Here is a 14,853-nt window from a genome sequence, read left to right as displayed (position 1 = left end):
TCTGTCTCTCTCTGTGTCTCTATCTCTGTGTCTCTGTCTCTGTCTCTCTCCCTCTCTGTCTCTGTCTCTGTCTGTCTGTCTCCCTGTCTATCTCTGTGTCTCTGTCTCCCTCCCTCTCTGTCTCTTTGTCTCTCTCTCTCTGTGTCTCTGCTCTGTCTCTCACACACACACACACACACACACACACACACACTCGCGCGCACACACACGAAGGCTGAGCCCAAGAAGTTACTTGATAGTACCCTAGTACTATACCCAAGTAACCAAGATAGTTACTTAATAGCTTAAGAACTGCAGAGACAGAAAGGGGAGTCGAGGCTGTGCCTAGGGGAGAGGACTTCAGACATGTTGAGGAGCTCCAGCTAGGCCCTTCTTTGCCCATCAGTTCTTGCTCCCCCTCCTCAGAATATGAGGTGGGGCTTCCCCCCCCACACAAGGGTAAGAGGCCAGCTGACCTAGGCAGTCCTCCCCTCCAGTCCTGGAGCCATAGCGACACCTACTGGTCACAGAGGGCCTGATCCCTGGCCGCTGAGCTGAGCTCAACCAGAACCAGGAGATGCCCTAGAGGTGGGTGCCTGAGATCCAGAGAATCCTGGAGTCCTTCTAGCCCCCAGCTCAGCTCAGTCTCGCAGAGTGGCGAGAGTCAAGCATTTGGAGCCCTTGGGACAGTAATTGATTCATGATAAAAGGTTGACATTTAAGGAGCTCTTTGACTCCAGTTCTCAGGCTCATGAACCTAGAGCAGAAATTCTCAAGAAACTGAGGCCCCGGGAAGGTGGTTCAAGCAGTAAGGTAGCATCAGAAGTGAGATGTGAACTCAAGTTCTAAGACCCTAGCTAGAACCAGCTCCATTCACTCCCCTATATTGCTTCTTCTTTCAATGGTTCCTCACATGCACATAAAACACCAGTTTATACCCAGGAAGGCTGAGGACTATCCAAGGTCAGATTTAACCTCCCTGGGCCTCAGTTTTCCTATCCTAAGGGAAAGGCTTGGTCTTGGTCATTTCTAAGCTCCCCTTTCACCTCTAACCTTTCAGGCTTCTGATCCCCCCAAGGATCAAAAGAGAGCTTTAGAGATGGGGTGGGGGAGTGCCAAGGAGGGAAAGAGAAAAGGAATGGGGAAAGGGAAGCCAGCTTCTCTCCTTCCACAATCCGGCTGCAAGTCCAGATGCTGAACACAAGTCCATAGAATGTAAAACTAGAAGGATCCATAGAGGTATTCCCATCCAGATGCCTGGGATCAGGCTCCAGATGTGGCCAGGGAGGCCAGGTCCAGGATGTGGGCTTCACATCAGCTGTGGCATAAGACTCTGAGCACCTCCGTTTGCATGCTGGCTCAGTCACTCATTCCATATGTGGGCTTGGGCAAGTCACCCTCTGTCCTTCTTTGGCCCAGGTTCCTCCACTGTAAGGTGAGAAGGCTGGGCCAGATGGTATCCCTTTCTGGCTCTCCATGCTATGATCCTATGGGCACACGGGCATCCATACAGGCACACATGTCAATCAGCCAGCAAACCATTACAGGGGCCTGTGTTAGTGGGGGGGGGGGGCGGGGGAGGGAATGCAAACTTAGAAAAGACCCAGTTCCTGCCCTCGGGTCTTTCGAAGTATGGGAAAGGGGAAAAAAGACAGCAAGCGACATTTGTAATACCCATTAAATGTGAGTATCTCAGAGGGACAAGAATGCTTTGGACACCAGGAAGTCCAAAGGGGACCTACCATTAGTCATAATGGGGAATGAAGGTGAGAAATCAAGGAAGCCTTCCTTATTATAAAGGATGTAGGAATTCAATAGTTAAAAGATGAAAAGGGAAGAAATGTCAGGAAGGGGGAACTGTATGAGCAAAGGTATAGAAGCAAGAGGTTTCAAGGAAATTCAGGAAACAAGTCACCCAATTTGGCTGAATCGTAAGAGTTCATGGAGAAGAGTAATGAAATAAGGCAGGAAAGGGGCCAGATGGCATAGGGCTTTGAATGCCAGACAAAACAGTTCACTTAGGAGGCAATTGGGAGCTTCTGTCAGTGTTGGAGAAGGGGAGAGATTTGACCAGAGCTGTGCAGAAGGAAAATTAGTCTAGCTGAATGGAGGATAAATTAGGGGATTGGGGGAGGGGAGAATGCCTAGGAGGAGGCCAAAAAGAGTAGCACCAGGACCAGCCTACCTTGGCATTGGTCTTTTGGATATCCCGGCTCTCCTGCCCAGCCATGCCAACCCTCTCCAACTGAGTGGGAAAACTGCTCCAGTTCTGGGGCAGCTCCTGTTGTCTCATCTCCCCCCCCCCCCATCAACCTAGGCGACAGCCAGCTTGCGGGGGAGAGAGTAGAGGAGGAGCAGAGGCATTTGAGGTGTCCGCCTTAGTAGTGATTAGTTAAAACATCAGAGTATAAACAGTCAATTGGTTCCAATAATTAATATTCCCACTCAGCGGGGGCGGGTGGGATGTGTGAGAAGAGCCAGTCAGACGGAGAAGAGAGGCAGAAGGAGAAAGAGTGTAGAGATGGGGAAAGGGAGGGGAGAGACGTGGGGGGAGAGAAAGTTGGGGGTAGGGGGAATAAGACAGATGGAGAGGGAGAGGAGGAGAAGGGGAGGGGGAAGAGAGACAGGAAAGAGAATGAGGTAGAGGCAAAGGGGGGAAAGACTGGGAGGTAGGACGGGAGGGGGTGTCCAGCAAGACTGGGGACAGGGAAGCTCTGAGCAGCCTTGGCCCCCCACCTCCACGGGGCGGCCAGGGGAGGTGGATAGAAGGAGTTGGGGTGGGGGTGCGTCCACACCACTATTAATCTCTGCTCCGAGTGCGCTAACGAGGCTAATGCGGGCAGTGACAGGGCCCATCTCGCCACCTGATTTAGGGGCTCAGGACGGAAGCAGCTCCAGGAGGGGGAGTGGGGCGGGAGCCTGGGAGACACTAAACCAGCCAATAAATCTCAGCCCGAGCCCCCCCCCCTCCTCCCAGTCTTCGGAATTGAAACCATAGAACTGGGGGCGGTGGGGATGTGGTTCGGGCAGCGTGCGGGGGGAGGCTGTTTGTCTTCCTTCGAAGAATCTCTTTGGGTGGGGCCCGACCCCGACCCAGCCTGAATCTAACCCTTCGCCTCACCCTGGCCCGGCCTGGGGGGGGGGGGGGGGGGGGCTGGCGACCAGGAACCCCCGCACCTTCATTTCTCAGGTCACTGCTTGGCTAATGGGCTATTAATTTGCTCAATCGTCCCCTGTGAGGCAAACTCAATTTCTGCCGGAGACTCTTCCCTGCCCGTGGACAGATGCGTGATTGATGGGAGGGCCAGCTGTCACCGGGCAGGGCCCGCCCGCCAGCCTTCCATGGGCTCCCCCCTCCGGCCCAGCCTGGCTCTGTTCCGCAGGGACCCTATCCCTTCCTTCCCCTCCCCTCCCCTCCCCCCTCCTTCCTTCCCCTCTTCCTCCTCTTTCTGAGGAAATGTGCTCAGTAGGTCCTGGCCTCACAGGTGAGGTCACCTGGCCAAGCTCTTGGTCACAGGGCCAGCCCAGGCCTCGCCCCTCCAGCCCTCCTCTGCCCTCCTGCCTCTCCTCTATCCTTTCGTCCCTTTTTTCCACATTCGCTCCATTTTCTACTTTCCCCCTTCTCCTTCCCTCGCCCTCCTCCTCCCCTTCCTCCTCCTCCTCCCACCCCTTCTTTCCAGGCTTATGGTAGAACGTCCCAGAGATCACCCAGCCCAGTCCCTCCATTTTCCACGGGAGGAAACTGAGGACCAAGGAAGAAAGAAGGATCTAGAGAAGGGCATCTCCTTCATTCTCCCTGGCCCCCCCACCCACCCACTCCCTTCGCGGGCCGGAGCAGCGGGCCAATCCCCTGCCGTGTGCCCGCGGCCCTGTCGGCTGCAATGAGAAACGACAGGAATATTTAAGGACAAACAAGGTTTCCCAGCGCAATTTACGGCGCTTCCAGGCGGCCCCAGATGGGGCCAATCTGATGCTCGCCAGCAAATCCAATCGCATTTCCTTATCGGTGCATTATTTCAGGCGTTATCTGGCGCTGATGTGCTTATCAATTCAATTCCAGCCCGGCGGCTGCAGAACCCCCTACACCCCCCCCTCAGTGCACCCCCCTCCCCACACACATTCATACACCGGGCCCCACTGTATGTGCTCGAAAGAAGGAAGGTAAACAGGCGCCGGGGGGCCCGCGGGGGCGGCCGAGGCCCAAGGGAGCTGGTGAGCATGCTAGGGTAAGAGGAGGCCAGTGCAAGAGAGAGGGGGCCGAGGCTAGGAACGGCTGGATGGGGGCAGGGGCCTAGGTCGAGGGGACGCTCCTCTGGGCCCTGCCTAGCTTCAGGCAGGCCCTCAGAGCCCCCATCCCCACGCAGCCGCCCTACCCGCCTCCTAACCCAGCAGAGGTGAAGGTGCCCCATCAATTCCAAGCTAAAAATGACAAATTCATCTTCGACGACAATTAAATGAAGTCGGTAATTGATGCTAATTGATCTTCGGAGGAGAGGGCTCCCCTTGGCTTCGGCATCCTCCTTCTTCCTCCAGCCCCACCCCCAGATCCCCCAGCACATGCAGTGCTTCCCCCACCCCCCAGCAGTCTCACTACTCTCCCCAGAATGCCTTCCAGCTTCCTAACTTCTCTGTTGCTGCCGGCTTCCTGCCTTTCTTCCCTCTCCTCATAGGCCCTCCCTCAGTTTCCATCTCTGTACGAGTGCTAGGCCAATCCTTCCCTCCTCCTTAATGCCTTTTCTGCTACTTCTCTAGCCTCTAGTGCTGAGACTGCCCCCCCCTCCCTTCCTCCCTCTCTCTCCCTCACCACAGCTCAGGCTTTACCAGTCTTGGCTCATGATCCCAGGTCCTCACAGAGGTGCCTGGCAAGCCAGGCCAGAACACTCAATAGGAATTTCATCAGGGAGATGGCACTGGTAGAGATAGGCCTGGCTTCTCTCAGTAGGGCACTGGCCCCCAGAAGAGGAGAGAGGCTAGGGGATGTTAGCCTAGGTCACCCAGGTCCCTAAGCTGCTACAGATATGAACTAATGCTGCCTCCATCCCAGTTGGGTTCCCCCTGCCTCCAGAAGGACTCCCTAGGAGAACCAGGATGGGCAATGTGCAGGCGAGTGGATGACGGGAAGGCTGGATCCAGGGGAAGCTAACAAGTTGTCTTGGGTAGAAATTATAGGCCATCCTCTGCCCTCCTTGCCACCGTCCATCTCTGTCACTGTATCTCTGCATCTTCTCTGTCTTTCCAGCCCTCCCTCTGTGCTGCTTCCCTTTGGGGAGCTGAAAGGTGAGTTCATCCATACCCAGCACAGGGTGCCTGCTGATAGAACCAATCTGCATCCCTGCTTCCTTGATCTGGAGCACAGGGAGCAGGGAAGCCCGAGGGAGGGGAGGAGATAAATAAGAGTTGGTATCAGCCCCTCGATAAATACACATGATGTGTTCTCCCCCCTCCCAACTCACTTCAGCCACTGCAGATACCTATTAATCCTGACAGACGCAGGCCAGCCTGGGTGGGTAATGCAAACTGATCCATCAAACTGCACACTCAGATTCCCCCACTCAGTGGGCCAGCCCCCAGCCCCCACCTGCCAGTTCTGGAGCCATGGGAGGCCCCACTAGACAAGTGTATTACATGGATAATGTATTGGACATATTAATAAAAATGCCTGAACAGCCCAGCCCTGGCCCAGCCCTGGCCATGACAGAGCACATATCACGGGCAGCTAAGCATGCTTGACATGCTGTCTTATCAGAGTGATAACTGCAGCGCCCATGTCCAGAGTGCTTTCCTCCCAAAAGTCTTAGGGGGGAGGGGGACTACAAGCATCACTTGCACCACTTTACAGAGAGGAAACTGAGGATCAGAGAGGTCTATTTCCCCAAGCTCATGAAATCAGGGGTGTCAGAGACAGGATTTGGCCCCCAGTCTCCTGCCCCCCACCAGTTCAATACTAAAGAAGGTCAACAGCTCCTTCTTCCTGCTACCAGGCTGTCCCATCCATGGCCCCTGATTCCATGGAGCCCAGGAGTATAAGAGGAACTGAAAACTTGGTTTCCAGGCCATGAGTTCTAAGCTCTGGTCTACAGGTGACGCTTTTGGGGTCCTGTATTCTGAGTCCTGTGTCCCATGTTTGATATTCAATTTCACAGACATACACTAAGTACCTATCACTGCATGTACAAAGCAAGAAGCTAGGTAGGAAGACAGCAGTGTTTGCAGAGACATGTTCTATTAGATCAGATCTAGGTTCTAGGTTCCAGGTCCAGGTTGTGTGTTGGCCCTGCTTAGAGTCCAGGTGAGTCAAGAGAAGATGGGTGCAAGACCTGGCCCAGAGGCTAGAAGGTGAAGTATGGTCCTCATACTTCCTCTCCCCCCAGGCCAGCAGGCTGACTCATCCATGGCCTTGCCCTGGGGCCTCCATGGACACTTAGGATGAGAGGCTTTCCACATAGGCTAGGGACCCAGCTTGGGCAGGCACTGCTGGAGACCTTGCAAGGTTTTCATACTGCCAACCTGCTCATTCTCTGGAAAGGCGTGTCTGAGGTATGACCCTCTAGAAAGTAACAAACCCAGCCTGTGCAGCCCCTCCCCTCCATTTGGCATTTCGGATGGGCAATGTAAGCCTGCCCAGCACCCACAGCATGGCCACACCTACCTTCCCAGGTGCCATCACCCTCAGTCACACTGGGCTGGATCTTGTTCCCCTCACTTACATAATCCTCCACAGGAGCCTAACCAGCCAGGAGAACAGGGGGTCAGAGTGGGGGGGGGGGGCTTATAAATTCTTTTCTCGAGTATTTGAAGATGTCATGAGGAGGAGGACTCAGATTTGTTCTATTTGTCCCCAGAGGGCAAAGCCATGAATAATGTCAATCAGATGCAGTTAGACTCAAGCAGTTCAGGAGTGTACCAAAGGGTAATGGACTGCCTCCGGAGGTGGTGAGCTCTCTATCCTTGGAAGTATTCTATCAGAGGCTAAGTGACCACTTGTGGGTAAGAGGGGAGGGTTTCATGTTTAGGTCTGGGTTAAAGGTGCCTCCCATTAAGATTCTGTGGCTGTCCTTGTCCTCACAGCCATGATCTCCATCAGTGTCCCTGACAACCTTGCCAATGAGGCCAGAGCTGTTCTGGGGTCAGGGACCATATGCTGGGCAATGACTGCCTTCAACCTTCTGCACTCAGTGCCCAAGGTTTAGGGGCCAGAAGGTTGAGAAGTACTCCCCAGCTCACCCCTCACTCAGCTCAGCCAGAATGACATGGTCCAACAGACCCCAAACAGAAGGAACAAGGAGGGAAGCAAGGAAGGAGAGAAATAGCTCTGGCTCCCTGGTGAGGCCCTGGGCCTGCCCCCCTCCCTTGCCTGCCTCCCTCCCTCTCCTCCAAAGTCTCCCCCTTCTCTTCCTTACTCCTGGGCTCACGCTCGCTCGCGCTCAATCAGCCGCTGTCAGACCTCCGGCCTCGGCATTTTGGTGAAGAATCTCTCGGCTAAAAATTGTTGTCAGTCCCATTTCCTGGTTATCAGCAGGAGGGCGGCTGCAGCCTCGCCCGGGGATTAGCGGCCCACGTCGGTAGGACGGGCAGAGCATCCGATAACGCCACAGCACCGCCAGCCACCGCCTTGCCTCCCCCATCCATCATCTTTAGAGTTGACAGGTCCCCCCCCAACGCTGCCGACACCCACTCACCCACCCATCATGTCTCTGTCCTTGCCTAGTTCCCAGCTTCCTCCCTGGGTTGAATTGAATGGGACATGGCAGGCTTGGGGGCTACCAAGGACAGAGGCATGTACCCTAGAAGGACTAAGAGACAGGCAGGCTGATCGGAGAGAGAGACCAGTCTCTCTTATGCCAAGGACCTGGGGGCTGTGGGTTATCACTATTGGTCTGACTGTGCTCAGCACCAAAACCAGTGAGAGGGAGAGTGGCCATGTTTCAGGCTCTGTATAGTGTCCACCAAGGAACCATCAGGGTAGTGAGTGGCCTGGAGACAAGACACATTCAGAAAGGCCTTAGACTCCATGGGGGAGGGTGAAGTGCAAGGAGTGAGGGGGTCTACAACCTCCAAAGCTGGAAGGGACCTTAGGCCTGATCTAATCCAAACCCCTTACAGACAAAGAAAGGAGCAGATTAGGGGAAGGGGAAATTCTTCTTTTTGAGCTCCTGAGGAGGGGACACAAGGCCAGTTGGGCTTGACCCCGGAGGGCAGAACCAGGAGCACCAAGGTAAATGAAAAAAAGCAGATTTCATGGGAGATCAGGAACATTACAGTAATGAGAGCTGTCCCAGAGCTAAAGGGGCACTCCCAGCAATGGGAGGATGTCCCTCAGTGGAAGTCCTTAGGTAAAGGCTGCAAGAGCCCACGTCCAAGATGGAGTGGAAGGGACTCTTGTACAACTCCAGGCTTGATGGAATACCTCTGAGAGTCTGGGCCTGAGTGATGCTGGAGGGGCGGAGGGAAACCATGGGGTACAACAGCTAAGGCATGAGAGCAGTGGGAGACAAGCTAAGCAAGAGCTGCCAAAAGCCTTTGAGCCCCAAAGGTGATGGCCACAGGAGGCCAGAGAAGGGACAAGATGTGATGTGGGCTGGGGCTGGAGCCAAGAGAGATTCTGTTACCGAGCTTGAGTGTCCTCAGCCTCAGCCTCCTAAAGAGAGAGGTTCTGTGCCAAGGTGTGCTTTGGGCACAAGAGCCCCAACTAACAGCTTACCTTTGTGTGTTTCCCTGTCTGTGTCTGGCCTTCCTCCTGCCTCCCTGCCTCTCTAGGTAAGAAGAAGGCGGCAGCAGCGGCAGCAGCAGCAGCAGCAGCAGCCCTATTTGACAGTCAGGCCCCTACCTGCCCCATATGCCAGGTCTTACTTCGGCCTGGGGAGCTGCAGGAACACATGGAACAAGAACTGGAGAAACTCACCCAGCTGCCAAGCAGGTACAGTCCACCCCAGACTTACTCTGTCTTGCCACCACCACTGCTGCCTTTCCCATGGGGTTCCCCAAGCTGGAGGGCCAAAGCCTCCCACAGGGCCCCTGGCCCCAGAGCCCTAGCCTCAGAGCCTCCCACAGAGAACCCCGGTCCCAAGGTCTGCTTGCTGCTCCCCCTGGCTGTCCAGGAACTCTGGTTTCCAACGACTCTCATCAGATTTCACTGAACCTTCCCCAGTATTAGACCCCAGTCACTTACTCCTGCCTTCTCTCCCCCAAATGACCAGTGAGGGATTAAGAAGGTCTGTGGGAAGAGCAGGCCTCTGGGGGTGAGGGGGAATGAGACTGGGGGCAGACCCAGCATGGCTTGAGCTAAGGAGGGCCTTGGCACATTCTGGCTCCCCTGTAAAATTACTCTGGGGAGGGCTTGGGGAGGGGAGGGAGTAACCCCATAAGGAGCTGTGGCTCAGCCATCAGGGCACCTGGGGCCCAGGCCCCGGATTAGTGGGGCAGGCTTGAGCCCCTGCAGCCCCCTCTGCTCTGCAGAGCCAGTGAAATCCCGCCTGATCGATGGAGCTGAAGAGCTACTCGCGACGGGTCGATGGGTTTTTATCTGTCTCGGCCGGGCCGCCCGCTGACAGCCTGCCCGGCAAAGGCGTTCCAAGGGCGCCCCCCCCCCTCAAACTGCCTGGCCCTGGCACCTGACGAGGCTGCCTGATTTATCTTAATTTTTAATTGGAAAAAATTTGCGAATTAATTGATTTCCCGGACTTGCCAATTAAGGCTGTAATTGGGTGCGGGAGGGATTCCCAGGAAGGGTCATGGGAGGTGGGGGAGAGAGCCAGGCCTCCCCTCTCCCAGGCTCCCTCTTGTGGGTCCTCCTGCCCATCATCCACTCCCACAGTGGGAGAGGTTCAGAGACATACTCTCCCAACCAAAACAGAGCAATACAGTCACTGTAACCACCCACTTCCGAACCCCAGAAGTAGGGCATTAGAGCCGAAGCCAGGACCAATAGTGTCCCAAGGAGGGGCAGGTGTAGGAGGGAAAAGAATGAGTCAGGCTGAGCTGAAGGTAGTGCTGGGTCATCCCACAGGGAAGTATCTGGTTTGGGGTAGGGGTGGGGGGGATAGGCCCTAGAGTCTGGGCATAGAATTAAAGAGATATCTTCCAACATCCACAAGCCCCAGAGCCCGGAGGGTCGTGCTGGAGGCGGGGAGGGAGGGGCAAGCAGAGCACATCTGTGTCTTCCTCAGGAAATCTCAGATTCTGGTTGGGGACTCTAAGGCTTGTGTCTCTGGGAGGTAGCATGGGATGAGTCAGGAAGAACAGAGTGGGTCTGAGGGCCACCTCCAGGCCCCCAGGCCCTGGCCCTTCTCTCTGCCTTAAAGCCTGGCAGGCCGTTGGAGGTGATGGCAGGGCTGGCAGAGGGGCAGCAGCTAGCAGCAGCAGCAGCAGCAGCTCTGGGCCTCTGCCTGCCTCGGTGTTTGGTTGGGTAATGAGCTAGATAAACAATTCCCCCAATAGATTAAAGCTCAGCAGGGAGCGGAGGGGGAGGCTCAGTGCGGGCAGCTCCCTGCCTCTTTATTTCCAAGGATAATTCGGTGTAAATCACCTTAATTAAAAGTGCCAGCCTGGGCTGGGTGCAGGGACCGGTGCTGGGGCCTGCTCATGATTTAAAGCCCCCGGATCATTCGGTGGCAGGCAGGCAGCAAGTAGGGAGATCATCAGAGCCTCTCTCCTGCTCCCTCCCTCCTCCTCCTCCTTCTTAGAGCCTCCGTCTCCCCAGGGGGCTGGAAGGGAGGGTCAGAGAATGCAAAGCGGGATTGGCATGGCCTTGGACCTAAAAGTAGTCGCTGGTGCCCTGGGCAGGAGTCTCTCCCGAGCTTAGGCCAGCCCAGGTGAATAGGAGGGAGCTTGGGGGTCCAGTTGGGTCAGTCATTCTCTCTGCCCTCCCCCGCAGTGCACAGGGGTTCTTCTTGGTGCTGTATTCTGGCTCTCCTGCCTGGTTCTGTGGACCTGCCTGCTCGGTGGCCCAGGGCCAGTGATGGCCTGCTCCTTGCCCCTGTCACTCCTACTTAGTGGGAGGGAGATGGCTATGGGGACGGGTGCTAGGATTAAACCCAGACTGGGCCTCCCACCTTTCACTCCCAACTCAAGAGGAGGGGCATGGGGAGAATTGGTCTCTGCCTCAATGGGCCTCTGGTCCCAGAGCAGCTGCCAGCCCACTGAATCCTAGGAATTGTCCATAACCTAGTCTGGTCTGCAGGGTCATGGCTCTCCAGGTGGAGGAAGGAGGGGCAGTTGCATGTCTGTTCTAAGAGCCCCTCCCCCCAGCAGCTGCCCCAGCTCCACAAGCTCTCTAGGTAGCCGAGGACTAGGGTGGGGCAGGCACCTTCCCATCCCTGCCCCACCCAGGGAGGTAGGTAAGGCATGGGACAGAGGGAGACCCAGGGCCCGGCCATGAAGTGGGGGTGGGGAGCTAGGAGGGCTGCTGCTCCTACCCCTGTCCTGCATCCCCTTCCCCAGGGCCTCTGGAAACCTTATCTGCTTGTCTTCTTTCTCTGCAGCAAGAATTCCCTCCTGAAGGATGCCATGGCCCCTGGCACCCCCAAGGTAGGTGGCAGAGCCCATCTCAGGCACCCATCAGGTGTCACTGGCTCATTATATCACATGCACAGCCTCTGCCTAAGGACTTCCATTGAGGGGGAGCTTCCCATTGCTGGCAATGCTCCTTTAGCTCTGGGACAGCTCTCATTATTACTATGATGTTCCAATGTACCCTCAGAGAGCCTAACCCCTCCCCCTGACAAAAATCCTCTCATCAACATCCCTGACAAGGAATTGTCTTCCAAGAAAGAGGAAGCAAAATTCAGCCCCCTCCTCAGGCAGTCCATGCATACCCCTTTGGGACAGCTCTCAAGGGTTAGAGAGTTCCAGTGGATAGAGTTCCAGGGCCTGGAATTGGGAAGACTTATCTTTGTGAGTTAAAACTTGGCTTCAGACATTGCATGACCCTGGACAAGTCATTTAACCCTATTTGCCTCAGTTTCCCCATCTGTAAAATTAGTTGAAGAATAAAATGGCAAACCACTCCAGTGTCTTTGCCAAGAAAACTCCAAATAGATGTGGCCACAAGGGAAACAACTGAGCGCGCACACACACACACACACACACACACACACACACACACACCCCTAACATCTAACACCTACCACAGGACATAGTCCTTCAGATACTTGAGGACAGCTGTCATGTCTTCCCTGAGTTTTCTCTTCTCCCAATTAAGAAGAACCCCTGGCTCCTTCGGCTAAGTTCTTAGGACATGGTTTCTAAGCACCAGCAGCCATCAGCTGCCCCTTCTCTGGTCATTCCCTGGGAATTCCTTCCCCATCCCCTCCCTCCTAGTCCTCCCTATCCCCTCCACAGTACCAGAGTTTCCCACTCTTGGGGCAGACATAAGGATGCTGATTCCCTGTCTTCCCTGCATGCCTAGCCCTTTGCTCAGCTGTACCTGGTGGTGGAAGCTGGAGGGCTGGTCCCAGGGAGCTTCTGCTCCTGGGGGAGAAGGAGCTGCCCCCTAGTTGGAATATTATTAAGAAGGGCTGAACTGCAGGAGCAATGATCACCAGGTGGGACTGGGAGCCTGGATAGAAGTGGGGAGGGGCTCAGGGAGAAGGACTGCAGCCAGCTCCTAAAGGAGAGTCAGATAGGGAAAGGAGGAGCAAGGAGGCCCGAGGCAGGGCTGGACCACAGCAGGCTGGCTGAGGTTTGGGGGTGGGGCAGGTGTTGCCGCCCCACTGCTCACTGAGTCACAGGACCCGCTGAGGGAGGGAGACTGTTTCTAGGCCATCCGGGTAAAATGAGATTGAAAGGGCAGGTTCGAGGTGGATTTCAGAAGACCTTGAATGCCCCACTGAGGAATTAGAACTTTCTCCTTTGGGCAGTGGAGATGCATTTGTGTGGCCCATGACATGGTCACAGTGGCCAAATCCAGGAGGATCAATTTGGCAGCTATGTGGAAACGATGAGGCTGGAGGCAGAGAGACTCCAGGCAGGCGGCAATGGGGCCTGAATGAGAAGGTGGAAAGCTGTAAGAAGAGAAAGAAACCATGGAATGGGAGAGTTTCAAAGGCAGATTAAACAGGACTTGATAGTGTCTTGCATGTGGTCCCTGCTTAGAGGAAGCTGCTGTCCATGCCCGAGGAGGATGGAGATTGGCCCCATCCCTGCTGCTGTTGTACACCCCACTCCTGCTCTGGCCTGGCTTTAGGTGGGGGGCAGCCTGTCAAAGCCTCTCTCATGAGGCTGCTAAGTGATATTTGCCCCTCTTTGGAAGCTGAGTTAAAGCCTTCATCAGGCAAGGAACACTTTGTGCAGAATCCCACAAAAGGCGCTGGCGCGGTCAGAGATAAAAGCGGGTGCTAGCAGGAGCGGGGCTGCTCGGGTGACAGCCGCTGATGGATTGTTTAAGGGAAATAGACTCCCCGGCTTGCCTCAAGCTGCCCCAGCAGCAGCCCCCACCCAGCACTTAATAGTTTCAAATGACCAAGCTTAAAAGGGAAGTGCATGTCAATGGCACTTGATGACCCCCACCCAACCCCCCCCCACATCTGGCCCCTGCTCCCACCACATCTGGTCCCTTCCTTCCCCCACATATGACCCCAACTACTGGAGGGGGGGAGCAGGGAAAGGAACAGACGGCAGGGGCGGGCCTGATGGCTAAAGTGGAGGCAATTTTGGTCCATTTTCTCAGTGCTGACAAATACCAGGTCAGCCCCCCACACCACACACACACACACACAGACACGGATACACACACAAACACAGACACGGATACACACACATACACACAGATGCAAACACAGGCACCCAAAGGCTTTAATCACACATACAATTTTGTAAAAACCTACAGAAAGCTCAGGGAGCACATGAAGGGGTGAGGATAGGAGAGTCCCAGGAGCCACCAGAGTCCTTAGAGAGACTATCTTTCAGCTGCTCATTTCACAGATGAGGCATTTGCTCACTGTCTTCACCCCACACTCATACACATATGAATGTAGAAATGTACACATGTGTGAACATTTCTAGGCTCCAGGACCAAGGTCCATGCCAAGCCAGCATCTGCTTGCTCTGGCTCTTTGCTTAGCCACAGGGCCAGGCCTGGGAGGACCAGGAGAGTGAGCTGGGTAGTGGACATCTGTGAGTGCTCAGGAGGAAGAGAAGGAGGTTCAGGGAGGCAGCTGGGCAGTGGCTGTGGGCACTGGGACTGAGCTGGGGCTGGAGGGTGGGGGAGTCAGATCAGGAGGAGGAGGAGGGAGAGAGGAAGTCTTGAACAAGATTGATGGTCTCGTTGCCATTAAGAAAAAAATTAGCCAGTGGCGGCCATCATATTAAAGGGTGAAGAAGCCGTGAATTATTTTCTTAAAGATCTTATCGCTTACAATGATAATTTTACCTTGCGAAAGGCCACTTTTAATGAGGCGAGGAGCCGGGCACAGAGTCATGATTTAATGCCAGCGGTTTTTTTCCCAAGCACATTTTCCCGATCTTGTGCCCGTGTTTAAAAAGCGCTGGTGACCTTTTTTTATTCCACTCGCCCCAGGTGTGAGGCGGCTGAGGCGGAGGGGGAGGCCCTGCCTCTCAGGGTTTATCACCTCCCCGGGGGCCCCTCACCTCTCCTTTCCACAAAGAGATGGATGGATGAGGAGGAGTGAAGGGAGACTGCCTAGTGCTGCCTAGAAAGCTTCACAGAAGTGGAGTCAGAGGAGGAGGGGGAAGAAGAGAAGGGGAAGAGAAGGAGGAAGATGAAGAGGAGGGGGAGGAAGAGGAAGGGGAGGAAGAGGAGGAAGAAAAGAAGGGGAAGAGAAGGGGGAAGATGAAGAGGAGGGGGAGGAAGAGGAAGAAGAAAAGAAGAGGAAGAGAAGGGGGAAGATGAAGAGGAGGGGGAGGAAGAGGAAGGGG

At 55.1% G+C, this 14,853-nt stretch overlaps 2 protein-coding genes across 4 annotated transcripts in view; both read left to right on the top strand.

The window, feature by feature from the left end:
• LOC138165419 (small ribosomal subunit protein eS8) overlaps positions 1–14,853 on the top strand; it is a 230,373-nt gene that overhangs the window by 66,198 nt on the left and 149,322 nt on the right. The gene's annotated exons all lie outside the window — the stretch shown is intronic.
• Positions 1–14,853, top strand: part of LOC138165415 (E3 ubiquitin-protein ligase RNF220) — a 246,520-nt gene that overhangs the window by 193,520 nt on the left and 38,147 nt on the right. For all 3 annotated transcript variants that reach the window (XM_069093746.1, XM_069093745.1, XM_069093744.1), the window contains exons 2-3: positions 8,737–8,896; positions 11,460–11,505. In XM_069093746.1, the coding sequence (XP_068949847.1) occupies positions 8,737–8,896; positions 11,460–11,505 (206 nt within the window). The remainder of the gene's footprint in view (positions 1–8,736; positions 8,897–11,459; positions 11,506–14,853) is intronic.

This window comes from Petaurus breviceps, unplaced genomic scaffold, assembly GCF_028583685.1.
Source record: "Petaurus breviceps papuanus isolate PSGF00001 unplaced genomic scaffold, PetGlider_PUasm1.0 208, whole genome shotgun sequence".
In the NCBI taxonomy this organism is placed as follows: Eukaryota; Metazoa; Chordata; class Mammalia; order Diprotodontia; family Petauridae; genus Petaurus; species Petaurus breviceps.
Note: the sequence above shows the minus strand (reverse complement) of the source record. Positions and strands in the feature narration are given on the sequence as shown.